At 32.2% G+C, this 23,172-nt stretch overlaps 4 protein-coding genes across 5 annotated transcripts; 3 read left to right on the top strand and 1 right to left on the bottom strand.

The window, feature by feature from the left end:
- Window positions 1–655: 655 nt before the first annotated feature.
- Window positions 656–13,099, bottom strand: snz (sorting nexin snazarus). 2 transcript variants are annotated; one of them, XM_013319897.1, is made up of 17 exons: window positions 12,656–13,099; window positions 12,279–12,586; window positions 11,905–12,077; window positions 11,514–11,700; window positions 10,977–11,223; window positions 10,502–10,711; window positions 9,136–9,310; window positions 8,652–8,812; window positions 8,034–8,207; window positions 7,481–7,615; window positions 7,179–7,319; window positions 6,972–7,102; window positions 6,721–6,878; window positions 5,373–5,523; window positions 4,792–4,925; window positions 4,233–4,381; window positions 656–1,072 (listed from the first exon to the last, which is right to left on the bottom strand). In XM_013319897.1, exons 1-17 carry the CDS (start codon window positions 12,884–12,886, stop codon window positions 1,016–1,018), a joined length of 2,922 nt encoding a protein of 973 aa, XP_013175351.1. In that variant the 5' UTR covers window positions 12,887–13,099; the 3' UTR covers window positions 656–1,015. The 2 variants fall into 2 exon arrangements, with proteins under 2 accessions (XP_013175351.1, XP_013175352.1); XM_013319898.1 differs by lacking the exons at window positions 656–1,072; window positions 4,233–4,381; window positions 6,721–6,878 and having other exon boundaries at window positions 4,840–4,925.
- Window positions 1,372–3,610, top strand: LOC106123516 (vesicle-associated membrane protein 7). The gene is made up of 4 exons (XM_013319899.1): window positions 1,372–1,979; window positions 2,497–2,683; window positions 3,270–3,328; window positions 3,399–3,610. The coding sequence occupies exons 1-4, from the start codon at window positions 1,776–1,778 to the stop codon at window positions 3,576–3,578; spliced, it is 630 nt and encodes a 209-aa protein (XP_013175353.1). The 5' UTR covers window positions 1,372–1,775; the 3' UTR covers window positions 3,579–3,610.
- Window positions 13,100–13,417: 318 nt separating the features above from the next.
- Window positions 13,418–15,152, top strand: Pyroxd1 (pyridine nucleotide-disulfide oxidoreductase domain 1). The gene has a single exon (XM_013319519.1). It carries the CDS (start codon window positions 13,605–13,607, stop codon window positions 15,024–15,026), a length of 1,422 nt encoding a protein of 473 aa, XP_013174973.1. The 5' UTR covers window positions 13,418–13,604; the 3' UTR covers window positions 15,027–15,152.
- Window positions 15,153–15,539: 387 nt separating this feature from the next.
- On the top strand, window positions 15,540–22,314 carry Vamp7 (Vesicle-associated membrane protein 7). The gene is made up of 4 exons (XM_013319950.1): window positions 15,540–16,037; window positions 16,110–16,338; window positions 18,700–18,767; window positions 20,228–22,314. Exons 1-4 carry the CDS (start codon window positions 15,834–15,836, stop codon window positions 20,384–20,386), a joined length of 660 nt encoding a protein of 219 aa, XP_013175404.1. The 5' UTR covers window positions 15,540–15,833; the 3' UTR covers window positions 20,387–22,314.
- Window positions 22,315–23,172: the final 858 nt, after the last annotated feature.

The following is a 23,172-nucleotide window of genomic DNA, read 5'->3' as shown; positions in this document are numbered from 1 at the left end:
AAAGCTAAGTGGTTTAATAAAATAAATTCATTTAATTATCATTTAAATATAAATTGAGATCAAAATATACATTATTCCATTTCTAATTACGATTCGCGCTATGTTATAAGGATGCGCATCAAAATTAGCAATTATACAACTAACATTAAATTCATAAATAAGATATATTAAATTGTTCTGAATACCAAAATAACATATTGTTGATATGCTGGAATTTGTAAATACATTGGTTAGTGTAACCTTGAATTTCTGAGAACAAAATCTACGTTTAAAACATATTGTTATCCCTGTTTTTTCAAAGATAATGACATGGACGACGATATATCTGGAACTAAGACTTTGGTCTCAGAAACCCACGGTAAGAGACGCCCGAAAAATAAATAATATTAAACATTAAATTATTCAAAATTTCGTAAGACATTATAAACTTATATAAAAACGGCTAAACACTCGCGTATATTCGTCCTTCGGGCAGGGTCCGCGAAATAATACCGGTCCCACTCACCCTGATGAAGGGCCCCCAATGGGCTCGAAACTAGTCTATACGTACTAAAATGTAAGTGAGTTTTAAACTGTTTTTATATAAGTTTAATATTAAACATAATACCACATAGTATAATCTATATATAATAGACATGCGCAAAACTTTAATTATTTAGTTTTGTTAAAAAATAAACATATAAACTACTTATTTAGAATATATTCAAATGTAAAAAATTTTATCTTTGGAATAAGTCCCTGTAAATGTCAGAATACAAGGGTTCACGAATTGTCATAGTCATAATAATATAATTCAAACAAACACTACGTCAATAGTGTATTAGTTAAAGCCAAATAATATAAAGTCAGATCTTTAGTCTTTGAAAACATTATTTACTAATATTTAGAAAGTTACGTTTTGGTCATTTATTTAGCAAGAAGCAAAAAATTACCATACAATCGAATCGAAATACATCTTAGCTCTATTAGCACAAGATAACGTAACATATATTTTTGTAACATAATTGTGCTATATTTATTGATATCTTTTGAGCTCTGGAAACACTTCGAGAAGGACCACTTCAAATAATTCCTGAAAGTAAAATTAAATATTTATATTGCCGTACAAATCGATTGTTGTGGTTATTTTATTAATGCATATTGTTGTCTCGCTTTTGTCAAGCAGAATGAAAGGAATGAATATATAGTGCTGTAGTGTTTCGACAGAAACTGATCTTAATGAGCATATTGATAAGAAAAAAACCCATCAATCGATGTCGTCTTATTTACATAAAACAAAATACGATATGTTTTCCAATTAAAGAAAATAATTCCTTATTAAAAGAACTTTATTCTAAGATAACACAAATGGAAAATCCCCTAATACACTTTTATATTAAAACAAACTAGCTGCCGCCCGGAACTCCGTCTGCGCGAGATTGAATAATAGTAGCAGATTCTCAGACTTATTGAATATGCATAATAAATTTCATAAAAATCGGTCAGGTCCTTTCGGAGGAGTATAGTAACATTGTGACACGACAATTTTATATATAAGACTATATTTCACCTGTCAGTTTGATCCATTACCGTTGCGAGAGTTTTCATACCGTGGAAACGATTTCAGCAAAGCGTCAACAACTTACAGCCAATTTTAGATCAGAGATCGCGTGCGCGTGATATTTATATGATACAAACGACTAAAGCTTGCGGAAGAATGTCTCCGTCTGTACGTTACTACACACGAAATTATATTTTAATATAAAAAAAATCAATGTGTTTTTGTAATTAAAAAAATGTCTATTTTATTCAGTGTAATAGCAAATAATAAAAACATAATCAGTGCGTACGCTTCATGTGATGGTAATTTCGTGGATATTGTGAGTGAGATGTTACTAAAACGACCAAACATACCTGATAAAATGACTTATTTACATGGAAAGTATTTGATAAATTATGTCGTTGAAAATGGTTATGTTTATTTGTGTGTTACTGATAAAGTAAGTACATAGTTTTATATTTTTTAGGGTTCCGTACCTCATAGGAAAAAAACGGAATCTCATAGGATCACTTTGTTTTCCGTCCGTCCGTCTGTAAAGACCCTTTTTTTAATTCATTTTTAAATCATAGAAATAAAAAAAATAGTACGAAATTAAATTAATTGTAGCTATTTAGAAAATTTATATTCGTTTAACAATTTTATCAATATTTATAACAAAAGCCTATCACCACTGTATAGGTCTTGGTGGAAATAAAAAAATTGGATCAAAATCCCGCTTAACTACACATTAGTTATTATTACGATGAATTGATTTTAATAGGAGATTTATTATCCATTGGTTTCGAGATCAAAATCTCTGTATAAAACATATCGTCATCCCTGTCATTATCGTTGACAAAACAGAGATAACAATATGTTTTAAACGGAGATTTTGATGTAAGAAATCCAGTGTCAATCAGTCTAGTATTTCATTGAATAAGATTCAAGATTTAAATTCAAAGCATTGTAATTTTAAGGCATGTCAGCGTTCAAGAGCATTCCTATTCCTAAATGAGATTAAAAGAGGATTTAAAATGAAGAACAAAGATGATTACTCGAATGTATTAGCAGCAGAGATGTTCAGATACAGTCAGGATTATAACAATATCATAATACAAGACGGAGCTTTAGACGAAATAAATAAGATTGAAGTCGAATGTAGCGGTGAGTGAAAACTATTATTTCTTTTGAGGTTTTCATTGATTTTTCCAATAAAGAAATGACAAGATGTTTTTGTACAGAATTTTTACTAGAAAGTGTCCAATTAAATGTAACTTAAAAAAACATAATCATCATCATCAACCTACCCTTATCCCTATCGATGGTCGGCACAGTATGTACTACATACGCCTCCATACATCTCTATCAGCCGTCATATCCGAGTCTACCCCCTTCTTACGCATATCCTCTTTCACACAGTCATTCCATACTTTTCTTGGTCTTCCTCTAACTTAAAAAAACATAAAGATTGAAAGACAAGAGGAGCCTAATAGGGATAACATTGCCGATTTATGACCATTTAAAGCATATTTTGTTATACGAATATTAAAAATGCTAATGTTTAGATGGATGGATGTTTGTTAGAAGGTACCTCCAAAACGGCTGCAAAGACCTCGCTGAAATTTAGGCATAGATGTAGCTCATAGTCTGAAAGAACACATATTCTACTAATTTTTTTTTAAATTCGACGGAGTCGCATAGTGAAACCTAATCAAAAATAAAGTATAAAAAATAACTTTTTTTATTTTAGAAAGTATACTGGGCGAAAAAATATTAATGGTTAAAAACGAAGACAATTTGGAGTACAGTGTAAGTTGACTTTATTAAGTTTATTAATCGTTGAATGTTGCAAGTTGTGACGTCATTATCTTTATTTCAGACAATCTCGTACGTGGGTAGGACGCCGGAGAAAATTATAGTGTCAGTGGAGAGAACAAATTCGCATATAATTTTAGGCATGGCCTTAATCCTGACCGTGGTCATAATGTATATTTTTGGACCTGCGACATTCGTTGCTATTATTGGTATATTTTTCTATTTAGCGAGACGAAAAACGTAAAATAAACTGTATAAATGATAAGGTCAAATAAATATTTTTCCTACAAATATTTTATTTTACACTCACTTAATATATTATTGCAAATAAGTTGTAATATCTTGACGGCAAGTACTAACCGCGTCGCCTGAAATGAAGTTGAAAGTACACAAGTCCATAGAGGACATCTTTCTGAGAACAGGTTTTTCCTAGTTCTGGTAATAACCGGATCAAAGCAGTAAAAGCCAAATCCAAAGTGTTCAATTCTATCCAATGACTTGATTAAGGAAAGAGGAAGGCAAATTTTATGGTAGTCACTTATTTCGTGACAATCTTACTAATATTATAAATTTGAATGTTTGAAGGGATGAATACATGCTGAAATTTGGCATTGGATGTAGAACATAATCTGGAAGATGTAGACCATTCATTAAGTTTTTTTCAATTCCGCGCGGGCGGAGTCTCGGGCGACAACTAGAGCTAAAGTGAATTGACATTGTGAAATAATAACACCAACCAGTTTGTTGACGTGAGAAGTGAGAAGTGTTTTACTGTAAATACCAAGTTTGCTAAAGCAACAAAGTTCATATGTGTATAAAGTATTTCGTTTTGGCGAAAGAAGTACACGAAGTTGTATAAAAGTTTGTTTAAAAATAATTGAGGTGTCGGTATACTTACATAGAAGAGTTGTTTGTTGTGCGTAGTATTCTGCAATGTATGGAAGAGTTTGTGAGCGCCGCGCGCCGCTGTGTGCGCGCCCAGCAGAGAGCCCAGCGCACCAGCCACGCTCTCCGAGAGCTGCTGCAGCGCCAGAGTACGCGTGTGTTCTGACCATATACACAACATGCTATCTTTATAAATGGATAGGCAATTGCCTGGAAATTAGCTTTTACTTCGTTCCGATTTAAGCGCGCCTCTTGACGTTACGTGACATTTCATTCTATCTATACTATTCCGAATCCACGCCACACCTACTATCATTAGCGTTAAAATGGCGAAATAGGCACAAAATACTATGTCTATAGCCAGTCCATTTATAAAGGTCAATTTAACACATTCCTGATTCATAATCATACAAAAATAACGTACAAAAGAAAGAACATCCTATAACCTACATTTCTTTCCTGTAATTCTTTCAAATTTGACATCTAGAAAGAGAGCGGAGAGAGGGATAGAGAGAGATGGAAGGAAAAAAGGTGAAAAAGGGATAGAGAGTAAAAAAGAAATGAATAATCACCCTTATCCCTGAGATTCCTGTTGTTGGTAGTCTCGCTAAGTACGCCGCCCGGCCACCACGACTTGAGCACAACGCCCGTGTAATAATGCAGCATATGTTCACAGAACAGCCAAGATATCGTCTCCTTTATTTGCCTATGAAAATCATACAAGTATTCAAACATTTTGTTAATAATAAGCCTTAGCTGCCTCTTTTTAACGTTACATAACTCACACCCGTAACCCAGATAGGTAGGTAGAGATCCACAGACCATTTGAGTCCTGAGACACCTCCTCTAGTTCTCTTCTACAATCATACATTTAGCCATACACGTTATGTTTTTAGAGTTCCGTATCTCGAAAGAAAAAAAGGGAACCCTTATAGGATCACTTTGTTGTCCGTCCGTCTATCTGTCAAGACCCTTTTTTTAGGTTATAATTTTTGTTAAAAAGTATCTTTGGTGTAACATGTTACAAAATACGTTTAATTCTATGTCACTTTTAAAGCCTAAAAAACTTTGAAGTGGTAAATGAATAATTAAATTCTTACGCTAGTATATTAAAAGAGACATTTTTTTATATCTATGGCCTGTAACATATTACCTATTAATGGTTCTTCCGTATGTGATCTGCACAAAGGTGACCAATGTCTTGCGCAGCCAGCGGAACACGCCGCGCATATCGAACACCTCGCTCAGCAACGCGTACAACGGCTCCGCTATACTGTCCCGCTCCTCCGCCATACCAACTGCACCTGATTAATGTTATTAAAAAGGTCATCGCTCATATACGCCGCACATACTTGATGCAGCGCACGATACGCTCAGTTTTTGACAACGCGTTATCTGTGTGTAATGAGTGACGAACTTTAATTTGTTTTGTCAAAAATGTTTTGATGACATGATACAGAATCGTGGAATATTCAGTGGAAACGGGTAATAATAAATGCGAATATATGGATGTATAGATGGATGTTTGTAAGAAGGTATCTCCATGCAGCTGCATGAATATCACTGAAATTTAGTATAGATGTAAAACACAGTCTGGAAGAACACATAGACTAATAAATAGGTTTTTTTTAACTTCAACGAAGTCGCTGGCGACAGCTATTAAGAACGTATGTCTGACAATTTCATATATTGTCTATTTAATTAGACTGTCCTATTTTCGATCTCTAATTTGTGGACATAATTGTGTTAATTGTCAATTTGTGGAAGCTGATTTATTTATGCGGTGAGATCAGTTAAAATCGAGAGAACTTACGTATAAATTGTTAACTATAATTTATGTGCAACAGGCGTTACAAATTAAAATTAAATTTAGAACAACAGTTTTTTTAATTAGTAACGCCAATCTTGTTAAAATGTTCTTATTACGCGGTTAGTCGCAATTCCGCTATAAATATTACCAGTGCCAAAATATATTTACTTGATCCATCGTTGATTTCGTGGGTGTTTATGACGCGTTTAGACATATTAATGTCATCTCGTGTTAAAATAAAAAATGAATTTTATATCACGTTCCTATCATTACGGCGATAAGTCCAGTGACATAAATTTTATTAAATGATGCTGTCTCTGTTCTTTTCAAAGAGACTGAGAGTGATAGCAATATGGTATGATAACAAGTTTCGACAATGAAAACCAAAACACTTAAGCTTTTACACTACATTCGTTTAATGGTCACTAACAATTTAATGGGTATTTTAATGCATATTTAATAAGAGAAATCGACACTAAGGGTCAGTCCTGAAGAACACATAGGTTGCCTATGATCTCGGAAATGTGTACTCCATAACTCCGCAACGGTTTTCAACCCATCATATTGTAATTTCGATATAGAAAACATAGTCTCGAGAAACATATGAGATTATTTTCAATGTTTTTTTTTTTAATTTTGCGCAGCTACTATGAGAAATATACACTAAGTCATGGTTTACGACATAAGTAACCTCTGATAGAGTTGTTGAGATGCCTGGGGGTGTCGGAGCCGTTGCCATCCAGGTAGAGGGACATCTCCTCATCGTCCGCCGCCAGCCCGCACCCCTCCCCGCCCCGCTCACCCGACCACCGCGCCGCGCCCCCCACACCGCCCGCCTCGCTGCTTGTGCTAACATATCACCATCATCATCATCATCATCATCATCGTCATCATTAACATCGCCATCGTCACCGTCAAAACAGATAACTTTATTGGACTCACCTTTTAAAAAATGTAGAAAATGAAAACTTATTCTTCTTTGGTAGATCTCCCTGTTTTAAATATTCTGAACTAGGATTAAGAAATGTGTATAAAGCCTCGCTTTGGTTTAACCGGTCGTCTTCTAATACAAACTGAAACAAGGGTTTTGATGAAATCTTCGAAACGAAGATTTTTTTAGGAAAATTGAAAAAATAAGAAAACACTTACTTCTAGATATTTCTGTATCAATGTTTTCGCTTTTTCTAAAGATTGTCTGTCATTCTTTCCAAATAGAAACTTGAACGAATTTGACGGTAGTTCTAAATTTTTAAGCTCCGAACACATGGGCCTTAATTTTCTATGCAATTCCTAAAAAAAAACAACACAAATTTAAAATAGCTCAACACAAATTCTCCTTGTTCCTTTCTAGTCACTAATGTGTCTAGATTCTGTGCGAGAAGAAAATTCAAACACACGTATCATTCATTCAACTGAAGTGCTTCTACAAAATCATTCGTGAACCAACTTACTTGAAATTCATTAAGTGTCCGCAGTAGTACCCAGCCTGTGGATATCTGCTCCGGGCGCTCGTCATCCGCAGTGGGCTCCTGCTCCGCCATGTGCACCACTATCACAAACTGAGGTGGCTTTGACTCGTCTATTACCTGCGTACAAACATATACACTAACCTTGGGTTTCCGAGATCAAAATCCCCCTTTAAAACATAAGGTAGCTCTGTTTCGTCAAAGATGACAGGGATGACGATATGTTTTATAGAGATTTTCGTCTCATAAACCAACGCTAAGTATCCCATTAGCAGAAAAATTACGAATTTTCTCTTACTCTATACTATGTTAGCGAGTCTACTTTGAAGTAATAAAATTGTTAAAATCTCTGTATATTGTACAATGATTGTATTATTTTAACCAGAGCATAAACAACTAGCTCTCGCTCGCAACTTCGTCTGCCCAAAATTTTAAGAAGTATGAAAATCTTACATGTTACTCGAGACTATGTTCTATATCGGAGCCAAATTTGAATAAGATATGTTAAGGCATACACATGCAATCAAACATAGTTTACCTCAGCACTGTGTACCGATGCTCGCCACCTGCCGAGGTGCTCCGCCCACGTGTCCGTCCTCGCGAGGTGCGCCTCCAGCCGCATCTGTTCTCCCGCCAGCCTCTCCACCTCGTTGGCCAACATCGCTAGTGCTGGCGACTCAGGTTTCAATGACGCTCGTAATGCTGCTAAAGCCTGGTATAAACATAGGTCACTGATATAACTGTTACTTTTTGAAACCAAAACCTTTGTATAAAACATATCGTCTAAGCCAAAACAGATATAACAATATATTTAAAACGAGGATTTCAGTCTCAGAAACCCACAGTAATACATACATTTGTCGGTATGCCTGTGAGTAAATGTTACGGAACGCCAAAACCGATTTAATTGCGTTTTTCGGTAATACATTTTGGTAAGTTTCATTTGACATTTGGTGCTGTTCGGCTTTATCAAAGCATAATTTTTTTTTTTACCGAAATTAACAATTTGTCTGATCAATTATCTAAAACATTAGAGTGATTGCTTTCAATAGGTGCCGATACTTGACTGACTTGACATATCATCGAAATAGCGAAGCAACGTGGACTAAAATTAAGCCACCGTTGTTATACAAGTGTTACGACAATAGAAACTCACCTGCGTTTTATTATTGTGCCTCTCCTGCAGCTGGTCGAGCTTGCGGCGCGCGTACGTGGAGTGCTCCGCGAGATGCACGGTGCCGCCCGCACTCTCCGCTGAGGAGGCAGACTCCGCGGACATCTGCCGGTCCTCCACTGGCGATCTATCTGAACTTAAATCTGGAAATTTGTATTGAAATAATTTATCAATGTATGGATGGATGTTTGTTTCTTAGAAGGTATCTTCAGAACCGCTGAAAGGATCTACCTGAAATTCGATATAGTTATAGAACATAGTCTGGAAGAACAAAAAGACTAATATGTTTTTAAATCCCGCGTGAACAGAATCGCGTGTGGCAGCTATAGTAGTAAATCTCTGTCTTGTTTCCGACGGGCGTACCAACTAAAAATATGACATGCTGTTAATTCTTCGGAGCAATACTGAAATTTCATTGAGACATAACAAAACCTATTCTGTTATTTTATATGCCCTTACTTCTTACCTTTATTAGCTTCTTCTTTGGCAAGTTCAACAACTAAAGCTTTGTACTGGTCACTTAGTAGGAATGAAGAATAATACTTTTCTTGAATCGTATCTACTACAGTTTCCTGCACCTCGTAAAATACTTCTGGGCCCTTATCACCTAATAGGAAAGCCTCCATTCTTTTTCTTGTCTCCTATAAACAACAATTTCATGTTTTGTATGAAAAAAAAATAGATATAATAATGCTGTATTAAATAAAATATCATCTTACATATATTATAAATGCGAATGTTTAGATGGATGGATGTTTGTTTGAAGGTATAATCAGAACGGCTGCATAGATCTCGGTGAAATTTGGCATAGATATAGAACATAGTTTGAAAGAACACATAGGCTACTACAATTTGTTTTGTTTTTTTTTTAATTTCGCGCGGAAAACTGCTATTTACCTATAAAAGGTCATGTTACACTATTTACAATTTAAGAAGGGCTGAACCAATTTGTCTGAAAATTGGTTGGGAGATAGCTTAGAACTAGGAGACGGACATAGTATACTTTTGTTTATCCCATTTCCAATTAATAAATAAAAATCCACGCGAACAGAATTGGGGGCGAAAGTTAATTTCGTATAAAGTATTAGTCATATTAATAAAATATTGAATGTAACATATTTAAATTATTATTTTTTAATCTGTTGCTAAAACTTTTTAAGTAAAGACAAGTTTTTTGTAATAGGAATGTGATGCAAATACTTGCTATATTTACATTAATATGCAATTTACGAAATCTTATCAGTTGATATCATGATATGGAAATATTACGAAGATAATTTAATAAAAACTTATTCAGAAAGTTTTATAGCTGCGAAATTATATTTGTTGCTAACTATGTAAAAATGAACCTTGTAAATATAATAAAATAATATTATTTGTATAGGAATGAATATCAAGATACTTCAAAGTACAGTCAGCAGCATAAATATGTCTACTTAATAAAACTGTTACTTGAATAGGCCTTCAAAAATACTTATACAGATATTCGTCTATAATACTTAGTCATATTTGAGAGTAGATGGATGGATACGAAGTAATAATTGTTGAAAGTGAAGAAATATACAAGTTCATGAATGAAGTATTGTAAAATTATACATATTTAATGCAGCTGACTGTACAGTGGTGTTCGCAGGCAATATTATACTAGCAGAAAAAATGCATCATTCTTAAAAACGATAGCAAAACTTGACTAATACAAATATACTACAGTGCTTATATTTTGACAAAATAAAAAACCTTTCGAGAAGAAAAAAATGTTCAAACGATTATTGCTTCATAGATGGCATACCAGTAGCAAAGACTACTTCACCAAGTAGACATAAAATTCTTACCTTATCAACTTTAATTTCCGCACTAGGTGACCTAATATAGGTGTAAAATATCTCAGCTCCCAACTGATGCCAGCTGCTTCTCGGACTGTGACGTAACTCCTCAACCGCAGTCCAGAATCCAACCAGGCCTTGCGAACACATCGTCTCTAAGAACATGGAGAGATATCTACGGCCTGTCACACTCTCCATGACCTTGTGTAATGGAAGGGTCTGTAAAGTGCAAATAAATTATAAATATTAATCTTTAAATATATATTTAATCACATGACTACATCGGAATTTATTATGCAGTTTTTCCTTTATTGCTAGGTAAGTATGTTTAGTCATTTAAAATATAATGTAATAATACAAAACATGTGATAAGATTTTTTATTTTAAACAATAAATCCCATAAGTGTAGGCAAATTACAGACTTCAATGTGGCAAGAATCTGGTTTACCTCAATCGACTTATTAATTATGTTATTTTCACATACCTTACTATCTGATTCCACAGCAGGAAATGCCCCATCCCAGCCAAGTTTCTTCAAGGCCTTTTCACATTCAACCTTAGCTATAGTAAGTTGGTTGATGTATCTCTTGAGTTTCTTAGCATCGGCCAGTTGTTGACGGCTTATATTATGCTGTGCGCTGCTTTTCTCAATTATATCCACATCTATCCCTTTAGCTCTTTTCATGTTTTGTAATGTAGTTGCTTGCATTATTTGTGTTACAATATCATAACTGTAATAAAAATAAACTATATGGATTTAATTTAATGATTAAATGATGATAATCTTACTAATATTATAAATGTGAATGTTTGTTAGAAGGTATATAAATATAAATTTAGCATAGATGTAGGACATAGTCTGTAAGGACTGTATGTCTGTATTTTAAACATAATAATATTGCCTTGCCTTGTTTCTTATATTTTTTGCTATTCTTATGTTTTGTAGCAAAGAGGTACCTTGCTTAAATTACATAGCAATCACACATGCAATAAATAGTGAAAGTACATAATGCTTACATACCGTAACCGTTTCAGTGTGTCAACATTATTGCAGCTGTTTATAAGTCTTATATAATCTTCAAATGTTTTTGCATACTCATGCGTCCTCACATGCATTGCATCTACTTCTTTTTGCGCCTCTAAATATTGAATTATCTTCTGATTTATATAATCTGGTTCCGTTACTAGATTAATGGCTGGTTGTAAAACTAAAATAAGAATAATATAATTTGATACTATTTTAAATAACTATTTGCAATCTTCACCGAAAACATAACATTGAAGTCATTGAGGAAGACCTATGTAAACATACAAAGGCTATTTTTGAGGAAAATATTTTCCTCATAGCACTGCAATTTTTTTAAATGAATGTGTTTACTAACTCATCATTAAATATAAAAGAATATACATACTCTTGCAAGCCAATATTTCTCTCAGAAGGTGGGATACTGGTGTTAAGGAGTAGCATCGAGGCATTAGGAACATTATAAGCAATTCGCTAATCTGACGCAGGTAATGCAGTTCTGTCTCACAGGACGTCAAGTGCGGTGCCAGGGCAAATACAGGAGGTTGGTTCAGTTCTAAACTGTAAGTAACAAATATATAAATTAACTTTAGAATCAAATTGGTACAAATCTCTATATTCAATTTTGTTTACTAATTTTTACTACAAAAGCTATTTTTAATCTAGTGTTATAGGGTTTTAGTTCTGAAGATTTTACAGATAAAATAAAATTAAATCAATTAATAAAATTATTTGTAGTATCAAAATTAATACAATACTCACGCACAACTTCTAGCAATCCTTATTCTTTCAAAGTGCTGTGTTATTTTGGTCACCATGTCATTGGCTAATAACTTCTCAGCATCTATTCTTAATAATCTTTCATACAGTGTCTGCACGGCGCCCCACATATGCTCCTTGAATTTATCAATAACCGGCTCAGGCTTGTGTGATAACTCCTTAAGCCAGCGAGCAACGAAGTCTCTTATCAAATAGTCTATCAAAAGTTGCAGTTGACTATCTACAGTGCGTCCGAAAATAACAGCCAAGTGAGACTTTCTTCTTACATACACCCAGGAGTTTTGATCTTCCTGTATAAAATTAATAAATAAAGAACAGAAACAAATATATTTAACAGAAAGTAAGTATCCAGTACAAACCCTGATTGTCTCTTCCAAAAACCTTGATTCTTTTTCTGCTTTATCCAATAAAAACAGGGAAGCCTGATGAGGTGATGATAACGCAATATGGCCCCAAAATGTTAACATAAAAATACCAATTCCAATAAATGCACTAAGTAACATCAAATACGTGATACTCCATAAAAGAGGAAAATACCAAAATATTGAAATAGAAATAGGTACGGTAGAAAATAAAATCCATTTCAACATTGTTAAAAATTTGAAATAGAATGTATATTTTCGATAGCTATGTACTTATTTTGACGATTAACAGGTAGGTAAAATGTTATCGTCCATTTTTTTTTTTACTTAAGATATTTTTATGTCTTCGAAACACTAAGTTACATTGTTATTATATTTTAACTAAATTTTGTTATTTTATTTGGGCTGTAGTACATTTAAATCACTTGAGTAGTATTGATGTTTCGTTTTACTATGACTGACTATCTGTCACTATGTCACATTGACAGATGTTTCCAGTTTCATTTCATCGTGGATAAAGGAATTTAGAAATGATCCAAAGAGTGTTGTTTTTGGCTACAAAGCGCATACGCATTTTACTGTTGTTCAAATAAAACCTTTGAAATAAGTTAATACAATATTTATACACATAGAATAATTTTATATACTCTTTGTATAATAGGTGTACAAAAACACGGTCACTTTATACCGGAAATTCAAACCAAGTTCTTACGCACTTCCCACCTCCCACAGTTCCCATGTACCTATTTAACGTTGCTATTTGTTAATTTTATGTTGTCAGATGTCACCTGTCACGTCAAGTGTCAATAAGTAAAGTATACAACTGCAAACAGCAACTTACTTTCCTCTGTAAAACTTGCAACAAATTTACTAACTAATAACTACATGCTGTTGCTAATGGTGAATCTACACTACAACTCAGTAGGTGTTTAAAGTGTTCTCGAATATGGCTAATTTAAAAGTTTCGTATTTAGTTGTTGGAGGCGGAATAGCCGGAGTGACATGCGTGGAAACTTTAGCTATCTTGCATCCCGAAGAGAGTCTTGCAATGATTACTGCCTCCTCGTTAGTTAAAAATGTAAGCAATGTTAGTTTCTATGCTAAAACTATTGTAAAATTTGATGTTTCTGAAACAGAAGCTAGTTCATTATTAAGAATACATCCTAATCTTAATATTATTTATGACTCCTTAAAAACTTTGAACACAAAAGATAAAATAGCAACTACAGATAGTGGTGTCACCATTGAATACAAAGTAGTCTGTATTTGTACTGGAGGTATACCTCGGTTAATATCAGACTCTAATAAATGTGATAGAATCATAGGAATAAGAGACACAGATTCTGTAAATGACTTTAAAGAAAAGCTTAAAAATGGTCAAAGAATGGTAATAGTTGGAAATGGAGGTATCGCCTCAGAAATAGTTCATGCTACAAAAGGAATAAAAAAAGTATGGGTGATTAGAGATGATTATATTTCAAAAACCTTTATTGACCCAGGGGCAGCAGAATTTTTTCAAAACACTATGAAGACTAAATCATCTGAAGTCCCACTGGCTCCTTCAATACTAAGGAGACACATATTTACAGAGGATGATAAATTGATATCCATTAATAAGAATTTGAAATCAGCTGCTTTAGGACCTGATTGGTACCATAAACTTGAAACCCTTACTGGTGATTGTACAGAACAAGAACTAGAAATAATTTACAATGTTGAAGTTGATTCTTTTCAGGAAGTAAACAATAAAGAATTTCCATTAGAAGTAAAACTTACTAATGGAAAGCTAGTTCAATGTGATTTTGTTGTATCTGCTACTGGTGTTGAACCAGCTGTAAATTTTTCTTGGGACCAAGAACCAAAAAGGGGACAAGATGGTGGATTAGTAGTAAATGAATATCAGGAGACTTCTATTGAAGATGTGTTTGCTGCTGGTGATGTTGCTACAGCTACTTGGAAATATGCTCCACATTGGTTTCAGTTAAGGCTTTGGACTCAGGCCAGACAGATGGCCGGTATGGCTGCTAAGGCTATGCATGGAAAGATTACTAATGAAAGTGTTCTACAAGATTTTTGTTTTGAACTTTTCACTCATTGCACAACACTTTTTGGGTACAGAGTAATATTGTTAGGAAAATACAACGGTCAAGGTTTGGGAAATGATTATGAAATATTGCTTCGCACAACTCCTAAACTTGAGTATATAAAATTTGTCCTCAAAAATGGGAGGTTACAAGGTGCTATATTAATTGGAGAGACTGATTTAGAAGAAATGGTAGAAAATCTTATATTAGATCAAATAGACTTAACACCATTTGGTGATGATATCCTGAATCCTGATATTGACATAGATGACTATTTTGATTAAATAATTTGTTAGGAATGTTACTTTATTCTAACTTTCTGCAGTTAGCAAATGATTGTGATATTGCCAAAGATTATAGACCTACAGAAAAACATGTTTTTCTGAAAATTATGATGTATTTTAACTAGTAGTAAGCATTTAAAATACTAAATTATTTTGTAACTAATATTTATTTTATTTTGATCTTTTTAACTAGTTGTATTAAATATACTTAAAAAAAAAGTATTTATTTGTATTCCTTTCTTCCTTTTCCTCTAGGTTTAAACTTAACCAGTGTTAAAACAATCGTTAAGTACACTCTCTTTTTTTTCTTTGTTAAATGTGCAAAATAATGAAAATTGGTCTTTATTTTTTTGTATGACAAAAAAGCTGTGCATAACTTTATACTTTGTATTATTTAAGAATTGTGAAAAAGCTAAGGTTACTAAAACTTTGATTTTGATAACTACCAAAAGACTTTAACGATATCTTACTAGCAACATTGACAAGTGTCTTTCGTCTTTTTCTACTTTCATGTTTTTCGATGTCATGTCATGAATGTTAATTTTGTGCTTCAGCAATTCGCAAGTGTTGAAATAATCAGCTTTTGTGTATGTAAATAACGATTTCCAGTTTTATTTATTGTGATCGTGACCGTGACCAGAAAAGTTATACTTCATACATAAGTTCTTGTGATTTTAAAGCAAAATAAATACACAAAAAGTTTAAATTGTTTGCGATAATACGTTACATAGTGACTAATAAATTGTTTTGTTTGTCTTTATAATCTCAATACTGTAGAATCGAAATTATTTGAAGTATATAAACAAAATGCCGATTCTATTTAGCGTAGTTGCCCGGGGCACAGTTGTCTTGGCTAAGTATGCAACTTGCGCTGGAAATTTTACAGAAGTCACTGAACAAATACTAACAAAGATTCCACCCCGCGATGACAAACTCACTTACTCTCATGGAAATTACCTTTTTCACTATATTGCGGAAAACAAACTGGTATACTTCTGCATTACTGACGATGTAAGTACTTGTTGCCCTTGTTACTTAATTAAATCACTGAACAAAACTTAAATATTGTTGTTAAACTTCTAGAAATTTCAACGATCGAGAGCATTCCTCTTTCTTAATGAAATCAAAAGAAGATTTACTTCAGCATTTGGGGATACTGCACAGACAGCTATCCCCTATGCTATGAATGGAGAGTTTTCAAGAGTCTTGGCCACTGAGATGACACATTATAGTGAATCAAAAGACTTGGACACTATATCCCGAGTGCATGGTGAACTTGACGAACTGAAAAATATCATGGTAAAAAATATTGGTAAGTATTTTTATATTTGTAGCATATTTAAGTTCACATTAAGATTCACATCAATATAACATATGATGCATGTCATCATACTAAAAGACCATTAAAAAAATCCTGATTTGGTCTTTACAGAAAATAGAAAGAACAACGTTTTTATTTATTTTTAGGTCAATGTTACCTACAAAAAATCACTGATAAGTTTTGTGCTCAGAAAAAGTGTAAATAAAATGAACATCTTTTTTATACAACCATCTTATCTTAAGGATTACTTGATAGTGTAGTTAATGTTAACTAATTTTAAGTACCTTGTATAGTATCAGTTAGTCACTAACATAGCAAATTGTTTTGAAATACAGTCGAACCTGGATAAGCAAGAGTTCATAGGATCACAATATTTTCCTTGCGTTTAGAGGTTTCTCTATTATCCAGTTGTTGTCTATCCAGGTTACACTGTATTTCAATAATCTTGAAGAATAAGTTGCCTCATTGAAATGTTCTTTTTGTAGAATAAAGTGAGAAGCCAAATATGTGTTTCTTAATAAAAATACAAATATTTTCATGATTTACCACCACAACTGTTGAAAGCAACGTTTAAACATTGAATTCACTTAAATATAAGTGCCTTTAGGCAGAGTAGACAAAAGTGCTTAATATTATAAATAATTTAAATATATTCATTTGCCTTTGTTCTGGTTGTAATATTTTTATTTACATGTGTTTGTTATCAGACTCTTATCATTAAATTGTTTAGGTCATGTTGTAAGTAAACACTGCATTTGTATGTCAATAACCAATATGATTAATGATTCATAGATTATGGCCAGCCTAGTTGTTCTTGTTTCCTTGGTTTTTGCTGTATTAATATGTAATGAATTGAAACTAAATTTAATGTATGATCACTTTGCGGTCGCTATTTTAGATTGCAAATGATAATCTGTCTTATTAATATTATAAATGTAAATGTATGGATGGATGGACGTTTGTTAAAAGGTTTCTTGAGAATGGTTCTAAGGATCCTGCTGAAATTTGACTTATGTAGAATATAGTCTGGAAGAACACATAGGCTAATCATTTTTTTTAATACCGCGCTAGGAGTCACGGGTGAAAGCTACTTTCTCATAAATCATTAATTATCCCTTGTTATGTGTGAAATATCCTTTTTGCTCTAATTGGTTGAGTCTGCAACACAATTTAATATGTTTACATATATTATTATAATGTTTCTACAAAATTTTAGATACTAAACCTGTTTTTAATTTAGAATCTTATCTCATACATTTATTAGATGTAAGAGTGGCCTATTTTGCGATAATGTATCAAAAATGTAAATACATTTTTTTTAAATCATTAAAATTTTGCATAGGAAAGATTATTTTACATAATAGTCTGTGAAGAGAAACTATGATTATAAGACCTTGAAGAAACATCCTCAGTTATACCTAATTATGATACATTCTCACGGCCGTTTAATCAATATGTATTATGTTAATGTGGTATTAAGTAAATAAATGTCTATAAACTTAATCGGAGTAAATAAAAAAGAAGTTCATATTTAAATAAATGTAAAATGTTTTGAGCGATAATTTGCTTATTTTCACATGAATTCACATAAATGTTCTGAATTTAAAAAAATTGGGAATTCCACTCATATTCATTTTAGATTTTAGCACTTTTTTCGTGTTGTTTTCAATATATTTTTCTCAAATATTCATTCTTTATCGTCATTTCGAAAAAACTTTTATTCTGCATCATGTCAAATATAATAATTAAATTGCAAGATGTATGTTTTTTAAATGTAGAGAACTTGGTTAAATAACATGTATATTAAATTTAGATTTGTTGTCTAATTCTTATCAAAATTCTAATACAAAAAAATACATTTACTGAAACAGCATGTTTTTTTTTATTTAAGTAGGATTTCTTTGATCATAATTTATGCATGATAAGAAGTTCCATACTTCTCAGGTTATTGACCTACAAAGAAAAAATATTTAATTAATGTTGTATACAATTTTTTATGTTATTAAATTCAGGACAAGTATTTCTGTCTGTTTGCTATGATATTATTAATTCAATTTTAGTGGTATAAAAGTATGGTAAAATTTTGGTAAATCGTAAAGTGCTGGGACACGCCTTAATTATAAAAATTTAACTACATACATACTGTATATTATGTTTATGTGTAAAAAGACATACTTCTAGATATTGCGAAAAGTTAGTTTGTTTTTTTATTCTATTTCTAATTATCTATGTTTTTTTTATCTTTTTAAATTATTTATATTTATAATGGAATTTACTTATAACAAAACGTTTCGGATTTAAAATATAAATAAATATGTATATTAGTTTACATAAATGCCTTTTATGTTACAGACAACATGGCGATGCGTGGTGAAAAACTAGAATTACTGGTCAATAAAGCTGATAATTTGGCGACACACGTAAGTGATACATTAGTGATATAATGTATTTCTCCAGACGAATAAAATTAAATAATATAGATAAGTTTTTATATGAAATAAAATAAAATTTAACAAAAGAAACTGGCAACACTGGATAGCACATGCCGTCGAAAGCAATATTTAATCATGCATATTTAAAAAGAAAAGAGAATAAGTAATTATTTTTCGGTATATTTACATAAATAAATATATTCTATTTAATGTTTTTAGTTTAAAGTTTATTTATTGTGACGATATTTTGTCAGCATATAAGTTTAATTCAGGGTACAGAAAACTAAAAATTTTAATTCTATCCACATTTTCGATTGTAAGCTGTTACCAGAGAAAGTGCATGCAATAAATACATAAATTCAAACACCACTATATATAAAAGAAAGTCGTGTTAGTTACACTATTTATAACTCAAGAACGGCTTTACCGATATGGCTGAAAATTGGTGAGGAGGTTGCTTAGAGCCAGGAGACAGACATAGGATACAATTTTTTATATTTTTCGAATTTATGCCTTGAAGAGCTGCTTTTAATTTAACTTTCTAATATTATAAATGCGAATGTTTAGATGGATGTGATGTGGATGGATGAATGGGTGTTTGAATATATCTCTAGAACGGCCGAACGGATCTCGATTAAATTTGGCATACGTATAGAACATGGTCTGAAAGAACACATAGGCTACACTAAGTTTTTTTATAACCACGAGGACAAAGTCGCGGTCGACAGCTAGTAACATATAAAATCCATGCCGTAAATTTTACAAATAATTCTAATATATGTAGTTTTAAAAGTATATATTTATCAATAATATAGTCTAGATAAAGATATTACTTATGCTACTTGTTTTGTAATGGATTCCCTCATATAGATTTTATATGACTTCCATGATCTTGTACAATGGCATTGAATAACATAACTTACCTATCTTAACATAGAGTAAGGACAAATAAATATAGAGGCATATGTATTGAATAGAGTTTACATATTTCCATCTCTAAATAGATGCTTTTTATGTCAACATTCTTTAGTTGGGTTTTGAAACATTTTAATCTTATCTTATATCTTTAAATGAGCAATTCTTGTATATATATATATATAATTGGAATCTCGGAATCGGTTCCAACGATTTTCATAAAATTTAGTATATAGGGGGTTCCGGGGGCGATAAATCGATCTAGCTAGGAATCATTTTTAGAAAATGTCATTCGTGTTTTATCGATAATCAACTTAAACATAAACTTAACTTTTTCTACCGGTAAGATCGAAAAATATTATTCATATTTCATCATTTTATTATTAATTCGTACTTAAATATAATTTCCAAAAAACACAATTAAAAAAAATACCGAGCAAACCTCGGTCAGCCAGATTTTACAATTTAAACTTTAATAAATTACAGTTGTTATGTTGATATGCGTAAGTAATTCTTAATGTTCTACCTTTCAGTCGGTCTCGTATCGTGCGTCAGCTAGGACCCTCCAGCGTTCCTTGTTCTGGAAGAATATCAAGATGTACGTGATATTGATTCTTATCGTTGCTTTAGCGATATATCTGATAGGTGCAATGGCTTGCGGTGGACTTGCTTGGAGATCTTGTGTTGGTTAAATACATTCAATAATCATCATGTTATCATAATCGATAATTGTATAATTAAAGATGTGTACCACGAAATATTGTGTTAACGAATTCCTAATTTAGGTGTAACGGCCGTACTCAGTCTCTAATTGGTCATTAAGGAAGTGCTTTAGTGTAGTTTCAGCATGAAATCTTATACTACACTAAGGCATTGTTTAAGTGTCTATTGGACTCTGCGTGCGGCTGTGAGTTTATATTATTGAAACCATTTAAAAATGCTTTTTAAAAGTTATAATGAATTTTATTCACCAATTGATAAAGCACTTTGAGTTGTAGTTTACTTGATGCAATCTAGTTAGATAGAAAGTTACAGAATATAAAAAAAGTATTTGATAAAATTATTACAAGTTTTAATTTTTGTTATGAATTTTTCCAGTCTTCGTAATATAATTTTGTCACATGCAAAAGATTCTGGTTTTAAAAAGTATGAAATGCATTAAGACCAGTGAAAGTGTCCTAAAAGTGAGTATTGAAATGCAACTTCTTGTGTTCACACAGATATGGACTTATGTTGAAGAAATAAGGGCAATTTCGGACTGTTATTTAAAGACAGATCGCTGGTTTTTCAATTTATTTCATATATTTCATTGAAGTGCTTTAGTTTTAAAAAAATTGATCATTGCCAGTGATGAGAAGTTTATATCAATTATGAGAGCATATTTTGCGTATTTTGTGGCGTTTCATAATTATAGGTATCCCCTCCATAACTTCATATACATATTTTTATCAGTATTTATCCTATAACCTAAAAAGTGTGTGTGATGTCAAGCAATTGGAAGAAAATTTGCATTTTGCTCACTTTAATTGTCATAGGTCCATAAAAATATCAACCATGATGTTATATGTTGGTAAATTTGCTTACGCTTTGCTGTGAGAACTCGGGTCATCGTCCTCGTTATCATCAGCTATATGTTCCTACTGAGGGGCTCGGAGCCTACCAAAAGTTAGAGGTGATTAGGTCATAGTCAACTACGCTGGCCCAGTACGGGTTGACTTCATACATATCTTTGAATTACTTCGCAAATATGTAGTTTGCATTATGACGTTTTCCTTCGAAGTACATATGTAAATCGAAAATCGAACCCTGAACCACTGATACTCTCTAATTGCTTGGCGTTTCAACATGGACTTTGGTAAGAAATTAGGATTTTTTCTAACTGGTAACCCTTAAAACTTGTCAAAGTCGATTTGTGACATCTAGAGTGATTAAAGGGTAGTATTGTTCCCTATATCAATTTTTTTTAAACTTTGATTCCATAGAAATGTTTTTAATGACAATGTTTGATTTTTTTACATTATATTTGTATGTATGATTTAACTTTGACTGCAGTGCACTTGTATTGGTACATATTATTCGTTTTTTTTTAAATAGAAAATGAAGGAATACGATATGCTTCAATACAAAGGTCTTTTGTGTGGTAAAATTGTATGTCCTAAATATTAAACAAAAAAATAAAAAAACAAGTGACACGAATCTTAGTATTTCAAAACTCTTTAAATGCCAAATATGTATTCCTTAATATACACTTAAAATATATTATTTTGTATAGATGTAGTTTTGTCATATAATGTAATTTTTTAAGCATTTTTTTTTCACTTTTCCAATTTGTAATATGACAACATTGTTAAGCAAAATGTTTAATTTTTAATTAAATTTTCTTGAATATGTCTGTAATATGACTTCAATGTCTTAATAATAACGAGGAAGTGAGATTGTTGGCAATATAATAATTTTTAATACGTTGACGAGAGCACTTTATTTTTTTCATGATAATAAATATATTTTTGATTGATTACTTTCTATATTCTTTAAAATTCAATTATAATTAAGACTTTTAAAAGTATTGTGATATCATTATATATTATAAGTATAATAATAGTTTGTTTACTATTTGAAAACTATGTTATTATAATGTGTAAGATTACAGGTTGTTTTATTTCTTAATCCTTTTACCTAAAACCTCTTTAAGAATTATTTGTGAAGACCCAAATAAATTTTTGACACAAGAAAGGATAACGCGCATACAAAGAAAAATGAAAAATATGTTACTTGCTAATAAATTAGCTTTAAATTATATAAACTGGTTTAATATAAGAAATTTATCTTTTGTATATTACATTGTGGATTAGAAAGACTCTGAATATGGTTTCGAATTGATAAAGTTCATTGGCATAATAAATGTAGGTATTTAAATTATACTTTGTGCATAGTAATTAAAAATTTCCTAATGGTATTCGGAAAAAACATCTATCGGCATGAATAGCACTATGCAAAAACGAAACAATCGTAAAAAGTCACAGAAAAAACTTATAAATATATATGTCGCATTCAACCTTCAACATACGGTTAATGAGGTTAGGAGGATGAGGATACGATTAGCCAGAACTCTAATAGTAACAAATTCAATGTTCTTTTAGGGGTCTAAAACAAAGTTATTATTAAAGAGAAGGTAACTTTGTTATTGCTGATTTAAAAAAGTCTTAGAGAACTATGGTTATGAGAATTAAAAGCATCACTCGAACTAGGAAGTGAATTTGTAGAGTAAAACCTTACAATGTCAATGCCACCCTATTCAAATATCGGTGGTCCAATACGGGGTATGCGAGTGATTGATCCCGGGCCGGGAGGGTTGTTCCCCTCCCCCCGGTCTCCTGGCCTCCCGGAATACGGACTGCCGGCACTCGCGCGCCAACTACCGCCGCGAGAGGGCGCTGCGCCGCGCTCGCGTCCCTCCGAACACGTGCTCTACGGTGTA

This window comes from Papilio xuthus, unplaced genomic scaffold (assembly GCF_000836235.2).
Source record: "Papilio xuthus unplaced genomic scaffold, Pxut_1.1 DF826115.1, whole genome shotgun sequence".
In the NCBI taxonomy this organism is placed as follows: Eukaryota; Metazoa; Arthropoda; class Insecta; order Lepidoptera; family Papilionidae; genus Papilio; species Papilio xuthus.
The sequence above is the reverse complement of the archived record's forward strand: the minus strand, read 5'-3'. Positions and strand labels throughout refer to the sequence as shown.